The sequence below is a fragment of the Hylobates moloch genome, unplaced genomic scaffold (genome assembly GCF_009828535.3).
Source record: "Hylobates moloch isolate HMO894 unplaced genomic scaffold, HMol_V3 SCAFFOLD_10, whole genome shotgun sequence".
Taxonomy (NCBI): domain Eukaryota; kingdom Metazoa; phylum Chordata; class Mammalia; order Primates; family Hylobatidae; genus Hylobates; species Hylobates moloch.
In genome coordinates, this window is record NW_026652285.1 from 103,773,450 (window position 1) to 103,801,157 (window position 27,708).

General features: G+C 54.7%; 1 protein-coding gene across 5 annotated transcripts in view; it reads right to left on the reverse strand.

The window, feature by feature from the left end:
- Positions 1-27,708, reverse strand: part of RAPGEF1 (Rap guanine nucleotide exchange factor 1) — a 163,963-nt gene that overhangs the window by 6,295 nt on the left and 129,960 nt on the right. For 2 of the 5 annotated variants that reach the window (XM_058445300.1, XM_058445299.1), the window contains exons 13-24: positions 22,686-22,943; positions 19,805-19,893; positions 15,926-16,037; positions 14,018-14,093; positions 9,806-9,879; positions 7,611-7,714; positions 6,527-6,712; positions 5,677-5,761; positions 5,471-5,565; positions 3,188-3,266; positions 2,981-3,082; positions 1,252-1,349 (exon numbers count right to left, since the gene is read on the reverse strand). In XM_058445300.1, the coding sequence (XP_058301283.1) occupies positions 1,252-1,349; positions 2,981-3,082; positions 3,188-3,266; positions 5,471-5,565; positions 5,677-5,761; positions 6,527-6,712; positions 7,611-7,714; positions 9,806-9,879; positions 14,018-14,093; positions 15,926-16,037; positions 19,805-19,893; positions 22,686-22,943 (1,358 nt within the window). Of the gene's footprint in view, positions 1-1,251; positions 1,350-2,980; positions 3,083-3,187; positions 3,267-5,470; positions 5,566-5,676; positions 5,762-6,526; positions 6,713-7,610; positions 7,715-9,805; positions 9,880-14,017; positions 14,094-15,925; positions 16,038-19,804; positions 19,894-21,702; positions 21,796-22,685; positions 22,944-27,708 lie in introns of all 5 variants that reach the window. The other 3 variants (XM_058445301.1, XM_058445302.1, XM_058445298.1) reach the window with 2 other exon arrangements.

Genomic DNA, 27,708 nt, shown 5'->3' on the forward strand with positions numbered 1-27,708 from the left:
GGGCAACATAGCAAGACCTCATCCCTACAAAAAATACAAAAATTAGCTGGGTATGGTGGTGTGCGCCTGTAATCCCAGCTACTAAGGAGACCGATGTGGGAGGATTCCTTGAGCCCAGGAGTTCAAGGCTGCAGTGAGCTATGATTGCACCACTGCACTCCAGCCTGGGTGACAGAGACTCCGCCTTTATTAAACAAACAAAGAAACAGGCCAGGTGTGGTGACGCATGCCTGTAATCCCAGCTACTACTCAAGCGGCTGAGGTGGGAGAAATGCTTAACTCAGGAGGCAGAGGTTGCAGTGAGCCAAGATCATGCCACTGCATACCAGCCTGGGTGAGAGTGAGACTCCATCACAAAGAAACAAAGAAACAAACAAGGTGTAGTAACTTAATAGGTGCTTCTGACTGCAGAGGACTTAAGGCCAGATGAGAAGGATGGCAGCAGTTCCTCCACTCAGGGAGAACTCAAGCTTGAGGGAGCAGATGTGGAGCCACGGTGGGAAAGACTGTTAGAGCTCAGAGCAGAAAGGCTGGGGATTTGTATCTCCGAGGGTTGAGGCCTCGAGGGCAGCCCTGCAGTAACCCTATAGGATGTGCCATTGAACACTCAGCCTTGGGAGGCTGCTGCGTTTTTGGTCTCTTGGAGATTCTCAGTGTCTACCAGTATATACTAAAGGCTCTCGTAAGTCCTGCAACAGACACTTGTTTGGCTTTGGTTGTTCCGCTATGTCCCTTTTCTATGAAACACATATTTCCTCTCGCCCATGGTCCACATTCAGGAAGCACTTTCTGAACTTCTTTACACCAAGGCTCTCAAGGTTCCTCGGTGGCTGCGCATCCTCAGGTTGTTCTAATGCGCAGCCACGTGTGAGGACACTGGAATACTGTGTGATGCCGTGTGTGGGGAGAGGAGCCATACATCTTGAGAATGTATGTCTGCACATGCTCACCGGCAGGCTACAGAAGGAAATGAGAGTGGGGCTGGGGGCTGGGGAAGGAGAACCCGTATTCTTCACCTGAGCCCTTCTTTTCTGTTTAAACTGTATTATAAGAAGCATTATATATTATATATACATATTGTATATTATGTATTATAACTGTATTATAAGAACCTTAAGTAAAACCGAAGTACAAATGTCTCCATTAGAAACTCTTAAACTAGGATTTCTCTGCCGGCACCTGACAGATCTTCCACAGAGCAATGGAGGCAAACCCAGGTGGGGCTGGGGGCCTGGAGGGGCTGATACTCACAGGTACGGGATGCACGGCGGTTCCACCTCCGAGAGGGCGGCCCGGTAGGCTCGGAAGGAGGACGAGCTGTCGATCAGTGTGCAGTACTCGGCCAGGCCCTGGCAGGACAGGACAGGACAGGACAGGACAGGACCGGACCGGACAGGGGTGAGCGAGTGCTGGGGCAATGCTGGGGCAGAGCCCTGGTCCTCCTCACTAACTGGAGGGCCAACCACCCTCTGCCCAACTCCACAGGTCCCACTATGCACAAACACCCAGCCAGGTGTGGGTCCTGGCCCTGGCCAGCAGGGATTCTGTCCTTTTCAACGAGTGTCATCCCAACCCCTGGTCATAGGGGGACTTCAGGCCGTTTTGTGGAGAAACAGCCCACGGTACTCATTGTGCGTGGGCAGCCAGCGCTTGCGTGTGTACGACGTCCCGGAAGATGGGCTCCTGCCTGGCCCTGCTCGGCAGCGCAGCCAGAGGAGCTTCCCAGGCACACACTGAGTGGCGTCACTCCTGGCTCAGAGCTGCCTTTGCTCTGCCCTGTACTCAGGGAGGACCAACTAGAGATAGCATGTGACCTCGCCCTCCCCAGGGCTGGGCGGCTTCTCTCCTGCAGGGGCGGGGGGCTCCCACCTAGGAGACTCAGGCAGCCCTGCCCCGCTCAGAAGGCCCCTCTCCTGCCTCTTCTCCTGTTAGGTGCCTCTCCCTGAAGTGCTGCCTCCTCAGGACCCCCCATGCAGAGAGGCCATGTGAATTTCCCACCTCTCCCCATACACTAGCTTACAACCATCCCTGAACATGGGCTTGAATAAGAAGACCCTGGGTGGCCTGGCTGACACCCGGGTCTCTGACATGACCCCTGGGTGGCCTGGGTCACACTCGGGTTCCTGACACGACCCCCAGGTGGCCTGGCTGACCCTCGGGTCCCTGACATGACCTCTGGGTGGTCTGGTCATACTCAGGTCCCTGACACAATCCCTGGGTGGCCTGGCTGAACTTGGGTCCCTGACATGACCCCTGGGTGGCCTGGCTGACACTCAAAGCCATGGGTTTTGCCCCCATTTGCAGAATTATTTCCCTACACAGGATAAAGGTCTAACTCCTCACCAGGCTCCTGAGGCTCTCATGACCTAGAGCTGGTCCCCTTCTCCCCGGATGTGGTCTCCCGGCCTCCTCCTGTCCCTGGAGGTGCCGACCCCCACCTGCTCCTGGCTGTGCACTCCTTTGTCCCCTTTGATTCTCTTCCCTTCCCAGGAAACTCCTCCTCCTCTACAGATGGTAGCATGAGTGACACTTCCTCTGGGCTGGTCCACCTGCCCACCCTTCTTCTTTTAGTGCTTATCCAGCAGAAACTCACCCAACATCATGTTGGGCTGTTCACAGTGCGTCCCCAGCACCTACCACAGCACCTGGTCCGATGCAGACCCTTCAGAAGAACGGGCTGAGGGTGGGCGGGGGCGGGGGAGGTGGGAACCTAGGGATGGGCCTGCTGGGTGGCGGCAGAACACCAGGACGTGACCACCCCAGAACCAACCTCAAAGCTCCCTGGGGCCTGAAGACTGGGGATCAGAGACACGAAGGTGGGAGGGCAGCTGTTCTGGCCACACAGCATGTCAGTGGCAGAGCAGGGGCCTAGGCCCAGCGTTTGCTCCAGTGGGAGCAGTTTCTGCCACAGCTGGTCGCCTGAGGGCTGGGCGGCCCCCCTTACCAGCCACCCTCCCACCCACGCCCCAAGGCCACTCACCTCTGAAGTCTGCTTCTGCCACTCCAGCCTGCGGATGGGCGCCGAGTCCAGGGCAGAGAGGATGGCCAAGTAGGAGTTGAAGTTATTCAGCTTCCGCAAGTGCTGCAGAGAGAGGGGCGGTGCTGTGAGGCAGGAGGGCAGGCGGGTCCCGGGCTCCCTAAGCAGGGACTGATGATGGGGGCCTGGGGAGGACTTGGCCACCATTACCTTCATGATCTTGATGAACTTCAAGAGCAGCCGTTCCCTGTCCTGGGCCTTTTCTTGTAACATGATTATGGACCGGACCCTGCATGGACCAAGGGAAAAAGAAACAGCTGAGCTGACAGGTCCCTGCAGGCCCCAGGCGTCCTGGTGGAGACAGGACCTGTATGACCCCCAGGCCAGTGGCCACGAGCCCACCCCTACTGAGTACCTGCAGCCTGCCCCAGGCACAGACCTCGTTTCTGCTCTCCAGGAGCTCATAACATCCTGGGACAGAGGCACAACGAAATCTGGTGAGAATAAATCTGGTGACCATAAGGAAATCTGGTGAAGGCCCAAAGGGGGCTTCAAATCTGCAGGTGGAGCACAGGAGGATGAAAGCAGAGTCTTTCCTGACAAGGATGGACCCCAAGTACCAGGGGGCTGGGCAAATTCCTTGTGCGGTGCCCGACTGGCTCGGGGAGACCCGCTAGCATGTGAGGTAAGAGGTCACCTTTGGCAGCCACGAGGGAAGGAAACTCTAAGAACCTTAGTAGCAACCAAAGCCGAGACCAAAGCCAAAGGCCAGTCTCATCTGTGCAATAAATGCAGCAGGGATGTCACGCTGGCCACAATTTCCTGTGGTTCACAGGGACCACTACCAGGGTCACTTGGAGGAGGTGCCACACTTTGTGCTGCTGGTTCTTCCTTTTTTTTTTTTTTTTTAATTTTTTATTTAAGAGACAGGGTCTTGATCTGTCACCCAGTGCTGTGAGTATATCTGACTGTAGTCTTGAACTCCTGGCCTCAACTGATCCTTCTGCCCCAGCTTCCCGAGTAGCTGGGACTATAGGTGTGCACCACTGCACCTGGCTAATTTTAATTTTTTGTAGAGAGGGGGGTCTCTATGTTGTCTAGGCTGGTCTTGACCTCCTGTGCTCAAGTGATCCTCCTGCCTCGGACTCCCAAAGTCCTGGGATTACAGATGTGAGCCACTGCACTCGCACCTTTGTGCAGCCAGGCCCTGTGGAGTGTGCCCCTGAGCTTCTTGCAACCAGCCAGAGGCTGGTGTCAGAAGCCAGGCTTGGGGCCTTGTGTGCAGCTTCCGTCTGCCTTAGAAACCACATCCTGTTGGGCAAAACCCTACCCTGGATTGCCACAGTTAAACATGCTTTCCCCAGGATGGAGTGCTTCTGTGGGGAGGAAGGTAGGCAAAGGGGAGACGATCTAGGGGCCTTTAAAACACATCAGACATTCTCCTGGAGGCAACAGTGGGTGGGTGGGGGTGGCACAGCTGCTGAGCTCTGGGGGGTCCTGCCTGATGTTGAGCTGCTATGGGGGCTTTGTCGCCTCTTGAAGATACAAGAGCTCTGGTTTATAAACACACTACTGGGATTCATTTTGATTTAAGAATTAAAGACTAGGCTGGGAGCGGTGGCTCATGCATGTAATCCCAGCACTTTGGGAGGCTGAGGTGGGCAGATCACAAGATCGAGACCATCCTGGCTAACACGGTGAAACCCTGTCTCTACTAAAAATACAAAAAATTAGCTGGGCGTGGTGGTGGGCGCCTGTAATCCCAGCTACTGTGGAGGCTGAGGCAGGAGAATGGCGTGAACCTGGGAGCCAGAGCTTGAGGGGAGCCAGAGCTTGCAGTGAGCCGAGATCGCGCCACTGCACTCCAGCCTGGGCGACAGAGCGAGACTCCATCTCAAACACACACACACACACACACCTGCAGAGCAAGACTCCGTCTCAAACACACACACACACACACACCTGCAGGGCAAGACTCCATCTCAAACACACACACACACCCTTGCAGAGCAAGACTCCGTCACACACATACACACACACACACACACACACACACACACACACACACACACACACACACGAATTAAAGACTAAATGCAAACATTAACGTTGTAGAGCCCACTCCTTTGCTAACTGTTCTGTCAGGCAGAGTCAGTGTGAGCATCAGCTTGAGATCGCCTGGCAGTGACCAGGGCAGGAGGGCAAACTCGACGCCCTTCCCAACACCACCTATGGCAGACATCGCTCCTTGACCCTGGCACTCTTCCCTGCTGAGCCTCCTGGACCAGGTGGCCACTTCCAGCAAGCCCAGTCCTGTCCCTGCCCGTCCTCTGCCTGCCATTCATGGTCAGTGCTCACAGGGCCACCCAGGAGCTTAACAGATAGAGGCAGCTCCTTCTCCTACCATTCAAGCTCCCTGCAAAGGAAAACGCAGAGCCCACCCAGACGTGCCACCATCCAGAGCAACAGGGCTTGGCGCTGGGCCCCTCTTACCAGTAGGACATGTTGTTGAAGTGCTCCGTGAACTGGGTCAAGTTGGGGCTCTTCTCCTCATTCTGCTCTTTTGCCCAAAGCAAAACCTCAGGAATCTACAAAAGGAAAGAAGGCAGATGGAGGTGGAGCCCCAGCTTTCCCGTGTTGGGGGTTTCTCTCATTCAGGGATAACCAGCGTGGCTCCCCCTGGCAGGAGCAGCCTGTACCTCTATTTTATAGAAGAGCTCAGCATCCAGCAGCGTTAGCTGCTCCGCTATCTCATGGCTGTGAAAGTCGTGCAAGGTCCCCGGCCTGGAAGACAGAGGTGTGAGAAGAGCCGTCAGGGGTGGGGAGGGCTGAGCAGGCCTGGGCTGCAGGCATCAGAGCAGGAGAGCCTCTCTGCCCAGCAGGAGCATGGAGGCTATGGGGTGGGGAAGCCCCAAAAGGCTCCCTGGGGCCCTGTTGGCCTCCTGCCTCTCTCTGGGATGACACTGCTGTCTGCCTTTCTCTCCTGCTTCTGCTGGGTGTGTCCAGCAGCTTCTGGAATCAGGAGCCTGAGTTTCCCTTGTGAGCTCATGGACAGCTGAGATGCCAAGAAGGCTCGCTCACGGCTGGAGCCCACTTTCAGGTGGCCAGCAAGAACAGAGATGGTGCCAAAGAAACGAAGGCTATGCGCTCACTGGAAGGAGCCCACTACTCAACAGACACGTATAGCTGCAAATGACACTCACCGTCAGTGTCGAGGGGACGGGCCACAGACTAGCATCAACCACTGCCATGTTCATGCTGGGACAACCCAGAACTGACCACAGCCCAGGGTGTGTGCACTCCTGCCCTGTCCTATGAAGCCCCATGCCCTGCTGCCCATTTCCTGGTCACAAAGGGATCACCACCCAATATGTGCTTCCTGGAGAAGAGGCCCAGCCCCCAGGGATCTACGGGGCTGTTCCTGAGGCACCTCATCAAAAGGCCTGTGCAGAACCAGGATGGTGCTGTGGGGCTGGCAGGGACGGAGGGTAAACTGAGAAAGGCACGGCTCCTGGGGAAGAGGCAGGGCTGGAGAGGTGGGCTTCTCACCTGGCTGCTACCCCCCGGGCCGCCAGGGGCTGGCCGGAGGTGGCACACCTGAGTAGCTTCTTCTGGTCCACCTTGTCCAAGATGTTCTTCCGGAGCACACGGGCCAGGCTCAGCTCCCCGTTGCACACCAGGCGGAAGACCAGTTCCATCAGCAGCTTCAGGATCTCTTCTGTCAACTCCACCAGGCTGAAGGACCAAAGAGCACAAGGTGAGGAGCAGGAACACAAAGCCCAGGCAGAGTCTGTCTTTGCCTTGAGACACACAAAGGGCACGGGCCGTGACCGGCACAGAGCTGGGCTGGGAAACTTCTCATGGGAAGAGAGCAGGAGACAAGAGCCTGGGATGGCTGCCTGTGTTCTTGGAGGTGTTGGGATGGTCACAAGCACCTGCCACACACTCAACAGCCATCTGTTGGCGCTGGACAAGCGCCAGCGACTCTGCTGGGGCCTGGGCTGCAGGGACAAGTCCCACACAAATCCCGCCCTGGGGAGCTGCTGCTCCCACTGGGCAATGAGACACCAAGACTTCCCAGCCTCTCAGACTACATGCTCCCCAACTTGCCCTGCTGAGCACTGTCCACATGTGGCCATTTCCCAGCCGCACAGCCACTTACCATGGTCATCTCCCCCAGCAGGAGGAAGGCAGTCCGCCTGACGGAGATTTGTTAGCGGAATGGATATGGCAAGTGCCATGCCGTCAGATGGCCAGCCATGGAAACGCTGAGGAGCGAGGGAGAGGTGGCCTCTCCCATTCCAGCCTCCATACAGCCTCCACCATGGCTGGCGGCTGAGAGCACGGCCTGCTGGAGACTGGACCTAAGATACCATGGGAGCAGATGCGTGGGACGGGCTCTCTCCTGAGGGTCCAGGAGGGACCTCATGAGGAAATCCAGGGCCTGGGTGCAGGGTGGAGAAACACCTCACCCACCTCACCCTGGTCTATCGGGGACAGGCCATTCTCTCAAAGGACCAAGATAAAGCAGGCAAGAGCCAGCTCTGCACAGAGCCGGTGGGCAGGAGAAGCAGGTGGAATGGAGCCTTTGCCTCCCCACTGGCCCCCAGGACCCCAAGGGTGAAGCACTCACCAGAGCTCATCCACCACCCGTACCAGCACGAAGAACGTGTTCTTGCTGACGCGCTTCTTGAATGTGTCGGCAAAGGGAGAGAATTTCTCGTATGTGGAGCACGGGTTAAAGAAATAGCCATGTGGCTGGCCAGGGATGGTGGAAGTGGAGGACTGTCTCCTGGTGACCACTCGCTGAGCGCTCACAATGTGCCCATCTCCCTGCATGTAAAGCACTGGCATCCAGAAACGAGGGCATGGGACTAGCGCAGTGGAACAACTATAAAGCCAGGATTTGAGCACAGGTGTCTGACCCCAGGGATGCCCCCGGCTGCTGCCCTCTCCTCCCTGCCATGCCATCTCCGCTGCACTGTCCAGACCCGTCTTTCCATCGGGTTCACCCCGAAGTGCCCGTGAGATTACAGACATGTAGAGTGCCTTGCTGAACCTCAGGCAGAGAATGGTGGGCCCAAACCAAACACCCTCAAAACCCCAGGTCCCTGGGCAGGTGCGTAGGCCAGAAGTATCTCCCTCCAGTCTTTCTGTGAGTTTCCATCCTGAAGCTGCCTCCCTGGGCTCTGCAGGGGAGCTCTCGCCTCTGTGACACTGGGCCGGGTCTCTCTTCCCAGAGCGGCAGCATGCTCCACATTGGCTCCCTGTCTCCAGGGCAGCCTTTCAAGCACCCAACCAGCTCTGGCTCATGCCCTGAGGTCGGGCTTTGCTTTGTGGTCAGGGTTTCCTGCCTGGCTGTTGTGCTCGCCATCGACTCCCCAGACCTCTCTGACCACCCTCCTGCCTGCTCTCTAGTGATCCACGACCTTCCGAGTCATGAGGCTCAGGACAGAGCAACGTACCAGGGACAGTGGCTTGGCCCACTGCACAGGGGTCGCCAGCCAACCAGGCTGCAATATTGCAGACCTTGATGCTGCAATATTTCCACGATGGCTGAGCCGGGCAGAGGCTGAGAGCCTGGGCGCAGGCAGCAGCGGGGCAAGCGGCGTGTGGCTGCTCTCCCACCAAGCAGCCACATGGGTCAGGTCCTTCACGTCTCTGGGCCTCGGTTTCCTCAATTACACAATAGGAAGTTATAGACCAGTGGCCCCATGTATAACATGGTAATTTTATACACACCCACACACACGTATTAAAAAATGGTCATAGAGCTAGGTGAAAGCACATGTGTAAAGCACATCTCGCCCGACCAGCAAGTCCTCGACATGTGTGAGTGACAGCCATTCGCTGAGTCAGGCCTGTGAGCAGGTGCTGAGTGACAGAACTTGCTGGGGACCTGAGGCTCCGCCAATGGAAGATGTCCATGTTTGTCTTGATAGATCAGGGATTCCAAAGGTCAACACGAGGGGAGAACGGGAGGCCAGGAGGTCTGCAGAAGGCCCTGAGTAGAGCAGTGAAGGCTCAGGGCACACAGGAAGGAGCGGGGGCGCGGGAGGACTCAGGACTTCCTACCCAGGTGGTGGCGGCTGCCCAGCAGATGGCAGCCGTGGGCTATGTGCAAAGAGGTGGCTGAGGAGCAGCTGACCCAGGCTGCCCTCCTGGAGCAGCAGCTGCAGGTCAGCCTCTTAGGGTGGGCAGGTTCGGACTTGAAGAGGCAACAGGTCACACAAGTGGGTCCTTCCAAGTCCCTGGGGTCCTCCTCAGCCACTACTGCAGAGGGTGACATTTACTGAGGGTGGGACCATGGGGTAGATCTGGGGACAGGAGCCCATTCCAGTTGTGGATGTGGCAGTCGCAGGGTCCACTCCGGGGGAGGTGACTGTGCTGACCCCTGAGCTGTCTATTTGGGTCTTGGTACCCTTCGTGCCCAACACCCTGGGGCTCAGCTCTGAGAAGCTGCTGGAGCCGATCATGGGGGTCTCTGCAGGGGCGTCTGGGGCATGTCTAATTCTTTTTTAGAATCATCCAGTGACCACAACCGCCACCAGACACACAATCCCAGACTATGTTCCAGCCTCTTCACATCATTTCACTCAGCCCTTTTAGAGATGAGAAACTTGCCTGAGCTCAAAGCTGGAATGCAGGAGGGTAGAGGTGGGAACCTCGGTCCGTGGGGCTCCTGTGTCCCCACTTCAATCATACTGCCACCCAACATGCTGCTCGGCTTCCCCCATGAGGGCCGAGGGGCAAGAGGGCCCCTCTCTCTCCAAAATGCCCATGGTGCAGGGGCCGTGGGTCAGGAAGGAAAGGATATCTGTACTGCAGCTTCTTGATGAGCTCCTCTGGGGAGATGAAGGTCCTGTAGGTGGTCAGGAACGCCTCGCAGTACAACACCAAGTCTAGAGGGAAAAGCAATGCAAGCTGCTTGTCTGGGCGCAGAGTGCTGGGGGTGGGAGCCAGGGTGGATTTGAGTCCTTGCTCTGAGAGAGGCAGGGGAGACGGCACGGGGAGTGGGATGGGCGAGGGAGCCGAGGGCCTGGGAATCCACTCTGGTGCCTCCGCCTGCATGTCCCAGAGAAGTCACACGTCCTCTCTGTCCATCTCTCAAAGGAAACGGCAGATCAGAGAGGGGAAACAGGAATGGGTTTTATCTCATGGGCACTTTCTACCGATGATGGTGCTGCCCGGAGAACCGTGCTGTGGGAGCTGAGGCCAACTCTGGTCCCAGCGGAAAAGGGCACTTAGGCTGATGAGTGATGCCTGCCCTAGGCATCAAAACCCGGCAGCATGCCTGTTCCAGGTAGGAGCCAGCCCTGGATTAGACTCTGAGAGGCTCTGCCTGTCCTAAGGCTTGATGCTTCAGAGGGTCTTAGCCATCATGGGCACAAAGAAAATCATCTGTTCAAACTTGTCAGCAGGATCCTGAAACGAAATCCTAGGCATTACTTTTATTTTAAAATTATTATTATTATTATTATTTTTGAGACAGGGTCTCTCACTCTATCGCTCAGGCTGGAGTGCAGTGGTGCGATCTTGGTTCACTGCAACCTCTGCCTCCTGGGTTCAAGTGATTCTCCTGCCTCAAGCCTCCCGAGTAGCTGGGACCACAGGCACGCACCACCACACCTGGCTGATTTTTGTTTTTAGTAGAGACAAGGTTTCACCATGTTGGCCAGGCTAGTCTCAAACTCTTGGCCTCAAGTGATTCACCCAGCTTGGCCTCCCAAAGTGCTGGGATTACAGGCGTGAGCCACCGAGCCTGGTCAGAACTTTTAGATGGCAGGGTCCAATCACAAAAATCTGGGGAAATTCCATGTTTTGGGTCCTAAGGGACAGGCTGAAGAGGCACAGCCTGGGCCGGGTACCGAGGAGGGGCATGGTGCCAGCCACTGGGCAGGTGTGGGCTGGCAGCTCCAGCCTACCCCTCACCTCTCCATGACTGCCTCCTCTCAGAGGGGGCTGGTACCAGTCAGGGACTCCTAGACTTTCTGGAATTACAACAGCCCTATTTATTTGCTGTGGTGACACCTTCTCAACTGTGCTATCTCTGATATTACAGAAAAAAGTGGAATTTTAAAATGTAGGACACTGCCTGAGCCAACAGGCAGCCAGACTCACTCCCTGCAGCCACCCCCCATGCCTGCTGAGGTGTGAGGCCCAAGGAGGCTCCGCAGCTGTGCTCCTCACTGTGAGGCTGGGTGCAAACATGCACTGCTTAAATCTTGTGCTCTGGGCACAGACCACCTGCTCCCACCTTCTCACTCATTCCCGAGCTGCTGGGTAGAGGAACCTCGAGGAACCTACGTCTCCAGCTGAGTTATGCTGGCTTGGCTCCTGCCCCCACCCTTGCCCCATCCCCTCCTGCATCAAACAAGAGAGGAAAACCCATGTCTGCTCTTGCACTGGGGGCTGCGTGGGGTAGGGTCAGCAGGTGAGGGAGGCTCTGGGCTGGGAATCACAGCAGGGCCCATCTGCACCATGCTCAGGCTCATTCCTGGGCCCCCACACCCACCCAGTTCACTGTCAAGCTTGGATTTTTGTTCAAAGAGTGTTTGGGGAAGGAAGCAGAGACGGCACCAGCATAGACCCATACCTGCTTCTGGAAGGATGGGCCCAAGTCAACTGGCCTTTGTGGGCGCATCATTGCCAGTAGCCATGACAACTTTGTGGGACTCGCTGGTGAGCACTGGGCCACGCCCTGAACATATGCCACATCCTTCAATGCACAGAGCAATCCCACAAGGACAGAGAGTCCTGTTACCCCGCCGAGAGAGGAGGAGCCCAGGCACGAGGCCACACCACCCACAAGCAATGTGGCCGGGTCTGCGCCCATGTCTGCCCAATTCCAGAGCCCTCCCCCATCTGCTGTGCCCTGGATTATGGCAGATGGGACAGCGCCTGGCTTCTGGGACAGGCAGTGCTGTGCCACCCCTCTAGTGATCACAGGACGCTCAGTGCAGCCCTGAGCACTCTGTGCGCCCTGGCTCACCTGGTCTTTGTGACAGCCCTAAAAGGCCCGAAATTGTCCCTCATTTTCCTCCTAAGGAATTGGAAGCTCCAGGGCTAAGTGACAGGCCTGGCACACAGTTGCCAAGGGACAGACAGGATCTGAGCTGAGGCCTGAGGCTGAGGCTGACCTGACCTTCTCCCGTGCAGGTCCTGACACCTGAGAGCAGGGCTGCGCAACCACAAAGCACCCCCACATGGCCTCTCCCTGCCAAGCCCTGCTCGGCAGGCTGGGCTCCACGGGCCTGAGCCACGGGGCTCCCGGCTGCTCGTGCTGCTGGTGCAGTCTCTGGCTTGCAGGATGCACCTGCCCAAGGACCTTGCTTTGTTAACTGCCGCAAGGTGCTTCACCCTCCCAGTGGAGCCGTGGCTTCTGCCTCAGTCATACTTCCTAGGTACAACTTTGGTTCTGGGGAGCCTCTAACCCTTCTGCTGATAAAATCAGGCAAAGCTCCCACCAGCACAGAGCCTCCTCTCAGCAGGTCCAGCCAGCAAAAGCCAGAAGCCTCTTGGCTGTCCTGTCTCGGGGACCCCTCTAGCCTTGCCACAGCTGGCTATACCCGACAGGACAGTGGAGTTCACCCTTTGGAGCCGAGGTCTGAAGCCAGCTCCCGTTTCAGCCCCTTGCTGTGGACAAAAAGGAAATGAAAGTCGCTCCTATGCCCGGCTGAGGATGGAGCTCCCCTGTGTCAGGCAGGGAGGGGGATTCACTGCAGAGAAGCCAAGCAAGGGCTGCACTCGGCACTCAGGATGCTGCTGATCACGCCCCCAGCACTGCTGACATGCGGGGCAGGTTTCACACTCCCTCACATAATCCACACAACAACAGGCACCGTTCACCCCTTCAACAAGTGGAGTCGGCTCAGGCCGAGAAGCCCAGGGACTGCCCAGGGGCCCTCCGAGCCTGTCATGGCACAGCTGGGGCTAGAATGCAGCATCGCCAGGTCTGGGCCCTGCCCTGGTCAGAACAAAGGGTGAGGGAACAGTGAAGGGGAGGGCAGAACAGTGGCTGCGGTGAGTTTGTGGGAGCCATCTTTTCTTTTTTTCTAATTTTCTGCAATGTAAATATTTTTTAGTACTACTTCCATAATTCAGAAATTCTCCGAGTCATTCTGGGTCACGTTTTGGGAAACGTGCTGAGGAAACACAGGGACAGAGTCCTTTACAGAAATGAAGCGGTTTGGGCTAGGATTTCAAGGTGGGTGTTTCATTCCCTCCACAATTTACTTCACCATTGCTCTGACATCACCTTTTAAATCATTTTTTTAAATGTAAAAAGAGAAGCAGTGTGTGGAGAGACTGGCCGGTCGGGTGGTGCTGGCCCCTTGAAGGCAGGCAGTGAAGGGTGCTGCGGCCGTGCCCCATCAGGTCACTGGCACCTCTTTTCCAGAACATGACGGGGAATGACAGCTCTTTTGCTAGCAGAGTCCACCCAACAGGACGTTTTAGGGATTAGGGGGTGGTCCCTGCTTTTCCAGCCCCCTCAATCAGCACACTGAATGCGTGGTGGGGTGGGGCAGCTGTGTGCTGTGAAACTGAGGCCACTGCTACAGAACTGAAGGTTCCTGGACAGAACAAACTTTCAAGAATTTCCTTGTGGAGTATGTGAGTGAAGTCCGGTCTAACGGTCTGGAACAATAGAGTGACTCAGCAGTCAGGAAAGGAATCAAAAGGTACCTGCATGTTATCTTGAGTACTACTGGGTGACATGCCATCACTCAAGGCGCTGTCTGTGGCGCGCTTACTATGCGCTGAGCCCCTCAAGGACTCTGGAGCCCCTGGGGTCACTACCTTGTACCAGTAGAGGACAGATGCCACGCACGCCTGGAGTTGAACATGATCTACTTGTCCCCCAAGGTGGGCTCTCCCTGCTCTGACTCAGGCGCACCAGGACTGCTGATCAGACCTGCTCAGGGTTGGCTGCCAGGAGGGGACAGGATAGTGGTGGGAGGCCGAGTGGCACCCGGGGCAGGAGCAGCCCCAATCTAGTGAGCTCGCTGACACAAAGGCCGCTGCGGTGAGGGCACCTACCTTTCCTGTCAGTCTCAGTAGCATGGACCAATAAGATGTCCCCAGATCCTCCGCGGACGTCCGGCCCGTCGTCACCCTGTAATGAACGCAGCCAAGGAAGGTATGAGGCAGAGCGTGCCCTTCACAGAATCAGTTAGGAAGAAACAGGCAGGACTGAGATGACAAAGACAATGCACTGCAGGGACTCCAAGTCCCCTCTCTTTCTGTGCTCCTCGGCCCAGGAGCAGTGTGGCTGCGCTGCAATGCCAGGGGCACCCTCCAGACTCACCTTGTGCTTGCTGACAGGCACAAACTGGACTGTGTCTGGGAGCTGGATGGCCTGGGAGCTGCCCTGGCACCAAGGCACCAGGAAATGTCACTGTTGTGAGCACACAACTTGGGCCAGGGGACACAGCACCTTCCATCCTTCCCTGCTCACCAAACCAGAAGTCAGAGGTGAGGTAGGACCCCCTGGGAGCAAGACAGTCCCCAGCCTTGCCCAAGATGCCTGTGGAGGCAGCAGGGCTATTTCTAAGCATGTTCATGTTCCCCAAAACTGCAGCAAGCTGCCCTAAATCTAAATTCGTCTCCCCAGGTGGAAGTAGAAGTTACTTGCATTGGCACAGGTTCTTCCATGGGGCCCTTCCTTAGAGGACAGCAAAGCATTACAGACAGAGATATTCAATGACTTCTGACGCTGCACACCTGCCATCAACCCACCTACCTGTTAAGAAGCAAGTCTTGCTTCCACGTGGGCAAACAGAGGCCACCCAGCGTACAGCAAAAAAGAGCTGTGACTAGGGCCAGGAACGGAGGTCCAGGACAAACCCCCAGGCCTGTTTCTGCCCCTGGCCCTCTATGCTCCTTGCTCTGTAAGGCTGGACGGACGGAACCAGCCCTCTCAGCTGCGGTACGCACTCCGGGACTCGCCCACCTTGTTATTTTTAGGCTTTGGTATTTTACCTCCTGACTCCAGAGGCCTGAGATTGTCTTGGGTTTACCTCTAGGAGTAGGAACTATGCCTCTGGCCTGATTTTAAGGAAGAAATATATGGCAAGGACCTCTCTGCAGAGGAGCCCAGCTGTGTGAGCACCCCCACCAGCCCTGCCTGCGTGTGACAGCCCAAGGCACAGACACATTCCTGGGCTGCTCCCTGCCATGGCCAGAGCCAGCACATCCTTGCCTAGGAGTGTGCAAAGGGCAGTATCTGCCCTTTTGTCCATGTGTCATCAAATCGAAGCCCCAAAACAGTTGCCTCCTGGTGCGGGCCAAGGCTGCTTTATGAAGCTGTTCCTTTGCACTTCTAGCACCGCACGGCAGGAGGGAGAGGCAGGGCACTTTCTGTCCTGCTTCCTCTCTACTGTCACAGGTTTGGGCCCTGTTTTCACCAACGAGGTTCCACAGGCAAGGCACAGGACCAGGGAATCCACAGTGTCCAGGCCTGAATTTTCTTTTCTTTTTTTTTTAGACATGGGTCTTGCTATGTTGCCCAGGCTGGTCTTGAACTCCTGGACTCAAGCCATCCCTCTGCCTCTGTCTCCCAGGCTGAAGCTACAGTGGGGCTATTTTTTCAACAACAGAAAAAGTTTCCCGTTAGTGAGGGCCGAGCACACGCAGGCTCTGTCTGCAGAGCATTTACATGGGTTCCATCTCCACACCCTCAGGAGTTCTGGCATCTTTAGCTAGAGAGACTGCAGAACTTGACCTGTGTAAGATCACTTTCTGTAAGCACCAGAAGGAGAGGGCACACTTCCCCTGGAGTCTACCCCTCCAGAGCCCACAGCCCAGAGGCTCAGCAGGGGCATTGAAAGACTTGGTCTCTAAGCCTCCTAGGGTTGTTCCGCTTATGACAAGATCACATTCTCCTCCGCCCCACCTGCTCTCCTCTGTGGGGCCAGGCTGCAAAGCCCCAGCTCGGGAAGCCCTCACCTCCTGCTTGAGCGTCAGCCTGGACATAATTTCGTTGTGGTCGATGAGGGACAGCTCGTCCACTTCCTCCTCCGACTGAGCCGACTCCAGAGCATCTGGTGACTTTGGGGCCCTGCGGGGAGAAGTGGTTTGTGTTGCAAGTGTCAAACCGGCTCAGCTCCCGATGCCTGGAGGCCAAGGCATTGCCGGTGTGCACGGCTCGAAACCGCTCCCGGAACATGCCTGCCCCGATGGCAGCTACGTCACTATGGACTGGATCCTTGGCTCTGCTACTGACTGGCTGTGTGGCCACAGGACAGTCGCTGCTGCCTCCAGATGTCCCATCTGTACACAGAAGTGATTCCACTGGGAAAATAAAAAGGTTCCATTAAGCTGTTTGAGTGATGGTCTCAGCCACTCTCTGCCAAGGCCCACCGCACAGTCAGCATTTAGGGAGAGGAGGAGCAAAGGGGCAAGCAGAATGGGAGAGAAAGCCGCATTGCTCTTGAGGCTGCTCCCCAAGTCTTCTCCAAGGACCAACTTGCCACGGGACCCTTTGCTTGGCACTAAGAAAGAGCTGTGAACCAAGCAGACACAGCCTCTTGTCCCTGAGGGTTCAGTCGAGCAGGAGACAGAATTAATTAATTAATTAATTTATTTATTTATTTATTTATTTTTGAGATGGAGTCTCGCTCTGTCGCCCAGGCTGGAGTGCAGTCGCGCAATCTTGGCTCATTACAACCTCCACTTCCTGGGTTCAAGGGATTCTCCTGCCTCAGCCTCCTACAGTAGCTGGGATTACAGGCACATGCCACTATGTCCTGCTAATTTTTGTATTTTTAGTAGAGACAGGGTTTCACCATGTTGGTCAGGCTGGTCTCGAACTCCTGACCTCGTGATCTGCCCACTTTGGCCTCCCAAAGTGCTGGGATTATAGGTGTGAGCCATCATGCCCAGCCATTTATTTGTTTTTTTTTGAGACAGGGTCTCCCTCTGTAGCCCAGGCTAGAGTGCAGTGGTGCGATCTTGGCTCACTGCAGCCCTGACCTCCTGGGCTCAAGCCATCCTCCCACCTTAGTCTCCCAAGTAGCGAGGACTACAGGCACAAGCCACCATGCCTGGATAATTTTGTTCATTGTAGGGATGAGGCCTCACTATGTTGCTCAGGCTGGTCTTGATCTCCTGACTCATGTGATTCTCCTGCTTTGGCCTCTCAAAGTGTTAAGATTATAGGCATGAGCCACCGCGCCCAGTTTTTTTTTTTTTTTTTTTTGAGACAGAATTTTAAAACAAGTGGTCACGGTAGCACAGAGAAAGGGGAAGCCCAGAAGGGTACCATCAGCACAACCAGGGGGTCTGGCCTCGTCTAAAGGTCGGGAGGCTTCTGGAATGGGATGAGTGAGCCGAGGCTTGCAGCACTGAGCCTAAGTTGCCGGCTGAAGGATGGGAGAGAACATTTCCCACGAAGGGGAAGGTGGGACAGCCGGGGGTGTCCAAGATGAGTCTCCCAGCTTAGGGTGCTCTGGGGAGAGTGGAAGCTGGGCCTGCAGATAGGCCTGGCTTTCCCTTGGCATTTTCCTCCACGTTCCTCTGCTTTATTCTGGCCTGTCTTGTGGTCACAGGTCACATTTTAACCCCAGGTATCTGAGATGTAAAAATATGTGACTTTAGGCCGGACGTGGTGGCTCACGCCTGTAATTCCAGCACTTTGGGAGGCCAAGGCGGGTGATTCACTTGAAGTCAGGAGTTCGAGACCAGCCTGGATAACATGGTGAAACCCTGTCTCTACTAAAAATACAAAAACTAGCTGGGCGTGGTGGTGCTCACCTGTAACCCAGCTACTTGGAGGCTGAGGCAGGAGAATCACTTGAATCCAGGAGGTGGAGGTTGCAGTGAGCCGAGATCGCACCACTGCACTCCAGCCTAGGTGACAGAGTGAGACTCCATCTCAAGGAAAAAAAAAAAAAAATGTGCCTTCAGTAAAAGAATATGGATGGGTCAGTGTGGGCCCTGCCCAGTCTCGAGAAGATCCCTGCTCCACGTCTTGTCAATTTCAGCCTGTGGTTTGGCCTTGATGGAGGGACAACATCCCATAATTATTTCTGAGCAGTCAAAGTGTTCATCCTTCTCTTTCACGAGAACCATCTGGAACTCTGAAGACAATACTTTGGGGTCCAGTGAAGCTGGTGGCACACCCAGGAGCTGCATTTGCTTGGACCACACACTCTGCCCCAGGTATTAACCTAGAAACTACACCATTCCTGGCTTCACACCTGGGGAAACCTCAGTCTGGGCAGACAAGTCAGAGAGACAAGTCAGAGAGCACAAGAGTGGCCAGGAGGCGGGCTGGGCAGGTGGCCCTCTTCAACGGGTCCCTATGCAATGCTTTCTAATTTTTTTTCTTTCTTTTGCTGTTTTTATTAACTGCCTCTTCAACCATTCATGCTGAGCCCTGATAATGACAAGTAGGCACTCCCTTGCTCTAAGGTCACCAAAGACCCCAGAGGTGGCTAAAGCTTGACCTAAGGAGGGACGAAAAGCTTAAACACGTGGAACATTTCACAGAGAAGGGGAAGTCAATGTGAAGTTGCAGGTGGGAGTGCCCATTTGCAGATCCTACACATCATATTTCACAGGTGCATACTGGGGAAATTTACTACATATTTCTACACTTGGTCAGGTTTGGTTTGTGCTAATATTGAAAAATGCGGCCGGGCATGGTGGCTCACGCCTCTAATCCCAGCACTTTGGGAGGCTGGGGCAGGCGGATCATGAGGTCAGGAGATCGAGACCATCCTGGCTAACATGGTGAAACCCCGTCTCTACTAAAAATACAAAATAAATAAATAAATAAATAAATAAATTAGCTGGGCATGGTGGCACATGCCTGTAGTCCCAGCTACTCGGGAGGCTGATGCAGGAAAATTGCTTGAGCCCAGGAGGCGGAAGTTGAAGTGAGCCGAGATCGCGCCACTGCACTCTAGCCTGGGTGATAGAGCGAGACTCCGTCTCAAAAAAAAAAAAAAAAAAAAAGTTATAAGACATTAAAGAGCTGTAACGGCTAAATGCAATGAACAGCTCCTGATCTTGGCTGCAAAAAATTAAGATATACAAGACATTTTTGTTAGCAACACCACATGCACACATATGTCTAGAAATGCCCCTGATAACAAGTTTGTAGGTGGAGGGGGTGTCTTTTACACTCCCTATCAACTTGAAAGAGGCCAAGACCAAGGAAGGTTGGCCTGGGATTTGAAAAAGAAAAGACAAGGCTATCGTGGGTAATTTGTAAGGTAGATAATATAGGTGCAAACAATCAAGAAGTAATGGCAAACTACATGTGAAGGCCTTTGCAGGGTGGGGTTATTAGTGATTTTTCTTGCTTTCTTGCAGTTTTCTATGCTTTTCAACGGTTTCCTTCCTGAGCTTGTATTATTTGAGAATCAGAAAAAAAGGAAGAGGGCCAGGTACAGTGGCTCATGCCTGTAAGCCTAGCACTTTGGGAGGCTGATGTGGGAGGATCGCTTGAAGCCAGGAGTTGGTGACCATCCTAGGCAACATAGCGAGACCTCATCTCTACAAAAAACTAAAACAATCAGCTGGGCGTGGTCCTGCATGCCTGTAGTCCCACCTATCTGGGAGGCTGAGGTGGGAGGATCGCTTGAGCCCGGGAGTTCAAGGTTATAGTGAGCTGCGATTGTGCCACACTGCACTCCAGTCTGGGTGACAGATCAATACCCTGTCTCTAAAAAACAAAAAAAGGAAATAAGGAAAGGAGGAAGAGTTTCAACTTGAAATACCCTCAGGCCTAGGGGCCAGCTGGGAGGGGCCGCTCAGGCAGGCCTCATGAGTGGGCACACTGCTCTCGGGGGACCCAGCTCCTCTGGGTCCACTTCCTACCTCTCACTGCCGTCTCTGCTGTCCTTCCCAGGGACGCCGCTGACCGCTGAGGGATCTCTGGGATGTCCGTCTTTCCCAGCCGGTGGTTCCTGGAAAGAGGAGTGGGTGCTGAGTTCTGGACAGGGGCCCTCTGCGGGGCTGCTCTGTCTTCCCAGCATTCCTGCCTGCAAGTGGCTGTGGAGTGCAAGTTCCTATGGAGCAATCTGAGATGTGAAGAAATTAACGATGAATGCCGTCAATCACAGGAAACACAAGCCCTCGAGACTAGCATGTGGCCTTCGGAGAAAGTGAAAGGTGCCACAATTTGTAACATCTGTAAGCTGCCAACCTAGGGAAAGCCACCTCAACCACCTCCTCAAAGAAGACTGTCATAGCCACTCTCCCCGAGCACAGCCAGGCACTGGGCTCTAGGCTCTGCCCGCTTCTCCTCATTTGACTTTGTCAGTGAGCTAACACCATCGTCCCCACTCCATGCACAGAAACAGAGGCCAGAAGTCAAGGACCCTGCTCAAGACCACACAGCTCATAAACAGCAGAGCTTGGATTTGAACCCAGGGCTATCTACCTGCAAAGCCTGTGCCCTTAACCACTAGGCCCTGCTGTCGTGAACCAAACTCTGCTGATTTACAGAAGTCCTCAGGGCTGCAGTGCTCAACCGGGTTCAGTCCCCAAAGGGCCAGCTCTCAGGCCCTGGGGTGCCAGTCCCCTCTTCCTCCGGCAGACTCACTTCCTCCTGGGTCCCTGGGCTGGCCCTACTCAGTGACAACATGGCCCCCAACATCCCTGGTCTGCTGCCGAGCCTCAAGGAGAACTGGGGCAGGACAAATACAGAAAGAGTGCTTCAAGGCAAGGAGCCAGTGAGCCCTGGAAGAGTCACGGTGGAGGGAGAGAGCCGTACGAAGCTGGCCTCTCCCTGCACATGGACTTCACCATGGGGAGGTTGAGCTGGGGTATGCCAGATGCACATGTCGGCAGAGGAGACAGCCCCCCACGGACAGGGTCAAATCCCACTGGAGTGAACACTCTTCAATGTTCTACAACCTGCTAATGTGTGAAACAGGGCTGGCTCTGGGTGGGCCTCTGAACCCCTGTGGGGACCCTGCTGAGAGAACCACCTGAACGGGTGTGACCAAGCTCTTCATGGGTGGGGCCCCGCCCTGGGGTGGATCACTGGGAGTCTTCCAGCCCTCATGGGCTTCCCTTCAAGGAACTTGTCCCACCTGGGCTCGTGGGGAGAGCAATTTCTGAAGCTTTTGAACTTGCTCATGTTTAGCTGAAGCAAAATGTGGAAAGTGGATTGCTCAATAGAACTGCTGTACCGCGACGGTCGGGAGCTGGGGCAGCAGCGTCACGAGGGTGCTGACGTCGGGTACCTTGTGGCTCCCTCAGGAGGGGGTGTGCATAGTCATGGCAGGGGCTACAGGCCAGACTCGCCCACTTCCTCGGCAGCAGTTAGTGTTGGAGCAATGGGACATGCTGGGGAGGGAGATGAGGTCTGAAAGGCCCTGTGGGGAGAAGAGTCCCTCCCTCTGCATGAGGGACAGAAGATGAAGCCAACACCAGAAGATGAGGGAGGAAGGAACCCCATAGAGAGCACCGGATACAGAGCCGGGGCCCGTGCCATGCTGCTCCCAGAGATTTCTGGAAGACCCATCTGGCCAGGCTCTGAGGAGTGCCACCACACTGAAGCAGGAGCAAAGGGCAGACCTCCACCTGGAAGCCACGTCCTCTCCCAAGGGCCGAGCTGGCTCCCAGCAGCCTGCAGGAGCCCAGTCTGCTGGTGACTATGAGGGGGCTCAGCCCAACAGAAGCAGGTGCGGGGGAAGCGGCCTCGGGAGGGCAGGGCCCAAGCCCCGCCAGGCTAGGCCACATGCAGGAGGCCGCCCGAGGTTACTTACTCCTCGAGAGGGAGCCAGCTCCTCGCTGCTCTGGCCAGAGGAATACAGATTGACATATTCACCCTCACCAGCTTCCTCACTGGCGTTTTCACTCTGGGGGAGACAGGACGAGAGGAAAGACACATGGGCCAGGCCCTCCAGCCAGCCCTCACAGCTGGCCAGGGGACACCACGGCCTGCACTCTGGTCTCCCCAGGTGCAGAGAGCAAAGCTGCTTTTGCCACCTCTTGCCGCTGCGCTAGAGGGGACCCAAGTCTCCTGCTGCTGCTTCTCCAATGGTGTGTCCGGGGCTAAATCATCCTGGAGAGGCGGCCCCACTGTAGTGGAGACGGCAGGGGTCCCCAGTGTGGTGGGAAACGATTATGGAGGGAGAGAAGCAACACATCAAGACAATCCCACATATTGGGGAGTGGGGTCCGCTGCCTGCACTTCCTCTGCCCCATGTACTTGTCTGCTTCAATCTGCAAGGCAGCATTTCCCTGAGTTGGACGAAGCGCTACAGGTACTTTAACAGGCTAGAAACCAGGCTTCTGTCATCAGCACCACATGCAACCGAACAGATACTTGTCCCGAATCTGTCATCTCCACACTTGCAAACGGGTTTTTACCTTTCCCTAAAAACAGACAACTAAATGGAAAGCTGGTAGCATTTTGTATCTTATGCGTCTGATAACTTCCTCTCTGAATGGCCACTAATCCATTTGTGGAAAATCAGATTCCTAGTTTGATAGAACTTTGTATAGAAGAGTCAGTTCTGTTCTGGAAACAGATGGGCTCCCATTGCACCTTGTGACCCTCAGTAGCTGTCAGCTCAGCCATGCTGCCAGCAGGTGCGTGCTGGCAGCCCCCAACTGCTAGTAAGGGGGAGGCAGTGTCTTTTAGGAACAGTGAAACCACTTTTTAAAAAACGTGCAGACCCATGTGCAGGGGTGTGTGTGTGTGTGTGTGTGTGCGCGTGTGTGTGCGTGTGCGCTGAGTTCTCACCGAGTCAGTGAAAGAGGTTTCGGAAGGAAGGCAGACAGTATTCCCATGAAAGCTGCTCTCCTGAGAAGCCGAGAGAGGCCCGTCCACGGTGCTGGGAGGTGGACCGGCCATGGTTGGCACGGCTAAGTCAGAGCTCTGAGACTGGTGGGCAGGTGGGAAATGTGGAGAGGAAGAGGAGGTAGGCGGAAGGAAAGGCGGAACGGAAGCTTGGTGGTGAGGCACGAAATCCTGGGAGTAGGACCTAAACACAGACTTATACTACAGAATCCAGGTGGAGAACAAACAAAAACGAGAATACGGGAAGAAAACAGAAAAGAGAAAAAGTAATTAGATTGGCAGTAGCTGAGCAGTGACAGGCCGTTCACAGTAACTCTAACAGGGGCCACCAATCATGCCAAGCAACCCCCAGTCCTCAGGCCACTGTGATACCCACACCCAGCACCTCCTTCCTTGAGAAGGGCCCTGAGACTGGAGAGTGAACAGCGCTGTCCTCAGGGCTGTCTAAACAGCACGACACAGAGAACGGCTCGAGTGGCCACATGCTCGGCTGGGACAGAAAATAAATCCTTCGTGGCCCGTTGCTGTCTTGCCTGCTCAGGAACCTCATGACCAAACTCAGTGTCACTGTAATTACTCATTTTGAATTTCTGGATGAATCTCTCAGGTTTTATTCCTTAAGAGTCAAACACTGCAACTTTTAAACATTGAAATCCATCTTGAATGCTTTTGGAAAGGAGCGGCACAAACCTTAAGCGTGGCTGGCAAGCTGCGCTATGGAAATGCTAACGATGCCTGAGTCCATTTCTCTTCCTACCCCATTTTTTTTTTCTTTTTCTTTTTTTTTTAACAAATGAAGTAGGCTGGGCATGGTGGCTCACACCTGCAGTCTCAGCACTTTGGGAGGCCGAGGCAGGTGGATTGCTTGAGCCCAGGAGTTTGAGGCCAGCCTGGGCAACATGGCAAAACCCCATCTCTACAAAAAAATACAAAAATGAGCTGGGGGTGGTGGTGAGTGCCTGCAGTTCTAGCTGCTCTGGAGGCTGAGATGGGAGGATCACTTGAGCCTAGGAGGCAGAGGTTGCAGTGAGGCAAGATCGAGTCACTGTACTCCAGGCTGGGTGACAAAGCAAGGCCCTGTCTCAAATAAAAACAAATGTGATCTTACAACAGCTTTGATGCCACCTTGTAGCCACAAGGCTATACGCCCACAGATGCTCATCAGAGAGGAAAGACACTGTGCTGGGAAGTGACAGCAAATCCCATGGCTTCTGGGGTCCAGTGAGCACCCCAGGCTGGGGCTCTGCTGCTGAAGGAGGGACAAAGGTGTTCCAGGACCACTGGTCAGCAGCCACCACGTGGAGAGAACCTAATGATGTGATGTCATCGTGTCCTACAAAGGCCTGCCACCATGCTGCTACCATCACGGGGAGCTGGGAGAGCACTGTGGGGGTGGCCATGTCCAAAGTCCTTGCAGATATGGGTGAATGAATGAGTCACAAAATTAAACAAAACAAAGACCTTGCCGGGCTCACTGGCCCACTACAGAGGCCAGGATGTGAGGAAAGTCAAGCCCAGTGCAAATGTGCGTGCCACTCGCTCAAACACTCTCTGTGTTTGCCGTGGCTGGGGATTTTCAGAACCCATGGAAAAGGGGAAGAAGGGGAAGAAGAGGAAGAAACATGAAGTTTTAAACTAACAAGAGGTCAAAGCCACTCATCCTTAAGTAGTTTTTTGTTTTCTCTTTTGAGACAGGGTCTCACTCTGTCACCCAGGCTCACTGCAGCCTCGACCTCCTGGGCTTAAGCAATCCTCCCACCTCGGGCTCCTGAGTAGCTGGGACCACAGGTGTATGTCACCACACCTGGCTCACTTTTGATTTTTTTGTAGAAACGGGGTCTTTCTATGTTGCCCAGGCTGGTCTTGAACTCCTGAGCTCAAGTGATCTGCCTGCCTCAGTCTCCCGAAGTGCTGGGATTACAGGGATCAGCCACCATGCCTGGCCCTTAAGCACTTTGGCAAAGCTACCCTTTAACCTGTACAGAGAGCTACTGTAACTCGAGGGACAACACAACCCTGTGTGTACAGCCGTGGCCCCTTCCTGGCTGCACTGACCAGAGTTTCAAGCTCCTCCCTCATCTCACTCCTGTGCTCTCACACCAGATCCATGACATCGGCCCTAAGCACTCACTACCACTTACACATCTGCTTTCCCATCTAACCTACAAACTCAAGGCCAACCCTCGGCCATGGTCAAATAAATCAGTGGAAGTGTCATACATGTGACCAGCACTGAACACTCAGGTACCTGTACAAGTGAAGTTCCCTTCATATCCTTCTTTCAGGAGCTCGGGGGGCAGACGCCTTGCTTGGTACACCCTGGCTTGCCGCCCTCACTTACGCCCTCACAGCAGGCTCCACGTAACACTTCAACGTTTCACAGGAATTACCCAGGATGACGCTGCAGGCCTGGGAGCTCACTCTGGGCCTTCCTGAGATGGCAGTGGGGTGAGGGGCTTGGCTTTCTGGGTTTTCCATCGATCTCTGGAGGATGCCTGCACACAGCAAGCATCCCTCGCTGGCTGGGAAGGTCCACAGAGAAGACAGCGAGAGGGATGCACTGGCTGAGGGGTGGGACGGCGTGCTGCTGGGGGGCTGCCTTCAAGGAACCCTTGCATGACTGTTTCAGGGAGTGGCTCAATCTTTTGCAGCCCCAGTTCTCAGATCCGCCAGATGTTTGTTCCCAACGCCCAGACGCTGCCACGAGATTTGGTAAACAGATCCCCCTCACCTTGCCTTGCTGCCGCCTAGTTTAAGGAGTCATGTTCCACGCCAACTCCTTCTGGAGTCTTGAAACCACCTCATCGGCGCCCCCATGTAAAGTCACTTTGTGCTTCCACGTTGCCCTGCAATAACTCAGCACCTGATTTACACATACACAAATGGCTTTCGTGTCATCACAAATTGTACCAAGTTGGAGAAGTGTCTTCCTAACCAATCACATGGTGTGTTTAGCCGGTTTTAATTCAACAAGGTGAGGGGCAGACTCCCACAGCGTGGTGCCTGTTCTGGGAGACGGCACAGGGTAGCTGCTGACTGCATGGGCTCCAGTTGCCCCTCATGGCATCTCTGCTTGTGTACCCAGTACAAGTGACTGAAGTTCTTGAGCCTCAGCTCAAGCTGTTCATCTTTAAAACGGGGATGAAAACAATAGCCCCTCTCCCATGAGGTTTCTGCGGACGTTCCGTGAGACGCAGAGAACTACATGCAAGTCCTCCTCATGGTGCTGGTGTGGATGACCTCTCGGCCAGCAGCAGCTGTCCTCTCCTGCCCTCCAAACAATCCAGGAACTTCCCTAAATAACAGCACTGGGGCATTCAGTAGGGGCCTAATACATATTTGCTGATATGTATTTTAGTAGGCACCTAATACATAGTCTAGGCACTGTATTATTAATTAAGGTGTCTGGAATATTGCCTGACTCACAGCAGTGTCTCAGTTTTGAGTGTGGATGGGTAAGAGACAAACTTCACCCACTGCATGGGTTCAGGTCCAGACACTGGGGAGGGAGGCTCAGGGAAACGACCAGGGGTGTGGGCTGCCAAGGAGAAAGCAAGGAGAGTCAGCCTCTCTTGGACAAAGGGGCCTGGCCTGCTCTGCCCCTCCCTCTGCAGCTGTGAGCTCACGTTCTGGTATTCAAGCTATGCAGTCGTGCTGGGACAAGAGCCAAACTGGAAAGGTATCTTCACGGGGCAGGGAGACACAGGGAAAACCTTCTGATCACCATGAAGCCCTTGTTGTGCTCCCCGGGCTCTACAGATGCCAGGAGCTGCATCAGGGCTCATGGTCACACAATTTACAACAGGCCCCCATCTCTACCGATTCCTCAGAGCAATACTTCCAGCCCCTTATGATCACACTTACCCACAGAGGCAGGGAGAAAGGCAGGGAGAAAGGCAGGGCAGGCCATTCCACAGAAACGCCGCCTCATCACAGCCTGGAGTTTATTTTAGGATCTGGCTCGTGCCCGGCTTTGCTTCTGACGAGCTGCTGCTCTCTGCAGCAGGAACTTTTATTTATAGCCAGAATAAGACTGTTTGGGCTGAGGATTTTAGAATGGGAAGGGCTGCCTGTCTGAGACTTGCAAACTTCTGCAGAAGATCTAGGGGTGCCAGTTAGGAGAGGGGGTGCCTGGCCCCCAATGTCAGCCCTGGTCACATAGCCAGTCGAAACACAGCAGGGACTGCCTCACGAGGACGAGAACAACTACTCCTACCACATGCTTCCTGCTAGGCAGATGAAGTGTTGCATGGATCATCTCAATTAACCTACACATAGTGCCTTACTGTTCTTATTACTGATGAAAATACTGAGGCTGGGAGGGGAGACCGCGTGCCTAATAACACAGCTGGCAAGAGGTGGCGTGGGGATGGCTGATATCACAATCAGTTCATGTTTTCTGAAATACTGAGGTGTATCCTGGGCGAGACAGGCCCTAACCATGCAATCCCACAGCCCTGCAGGGTACAGCCTCATCAACTCTGCAGAGAGTTCCTTAGCTGAGTGCTTTGTGACACCAGGCATGCAAAGCCCAGTGAGCTGAGACTTGATCCATAAGCCAGGATGTAGAGAGGGGTGCACTGGCCAAAGTGCAGCAGGACAGGCAGGGAAAAGGTGGAATCAGCAACCAGCTCCTTTGGAAACACACCCCCGAAAGCCACTGGGTCCTGGAGTCGAAACGATGCTGGAGGCTGATGACCTCATATGCGAGTGTGTGGCCAATTCATTAAAAGGCAAAGCTGCCTGAAGCTGGCCAGGCACCAGTTTTGTTTTTTTCTCACAAGTAAAATACTTAGAAAAGGGACCAGTTTTCGGTGACACCTTCTCTCTATTATAGTCCTGGCATAGAAAAAGGACTAGGGATGGGCTCTGTGTTGCCTTAGCAAGAAAGCAGGAAATATCTTTTTCTTCCTTTCTTTTTTTGAGACAGTGTCTTGCTCTGTCACCCAGGTTGGAGTGCAGTGAT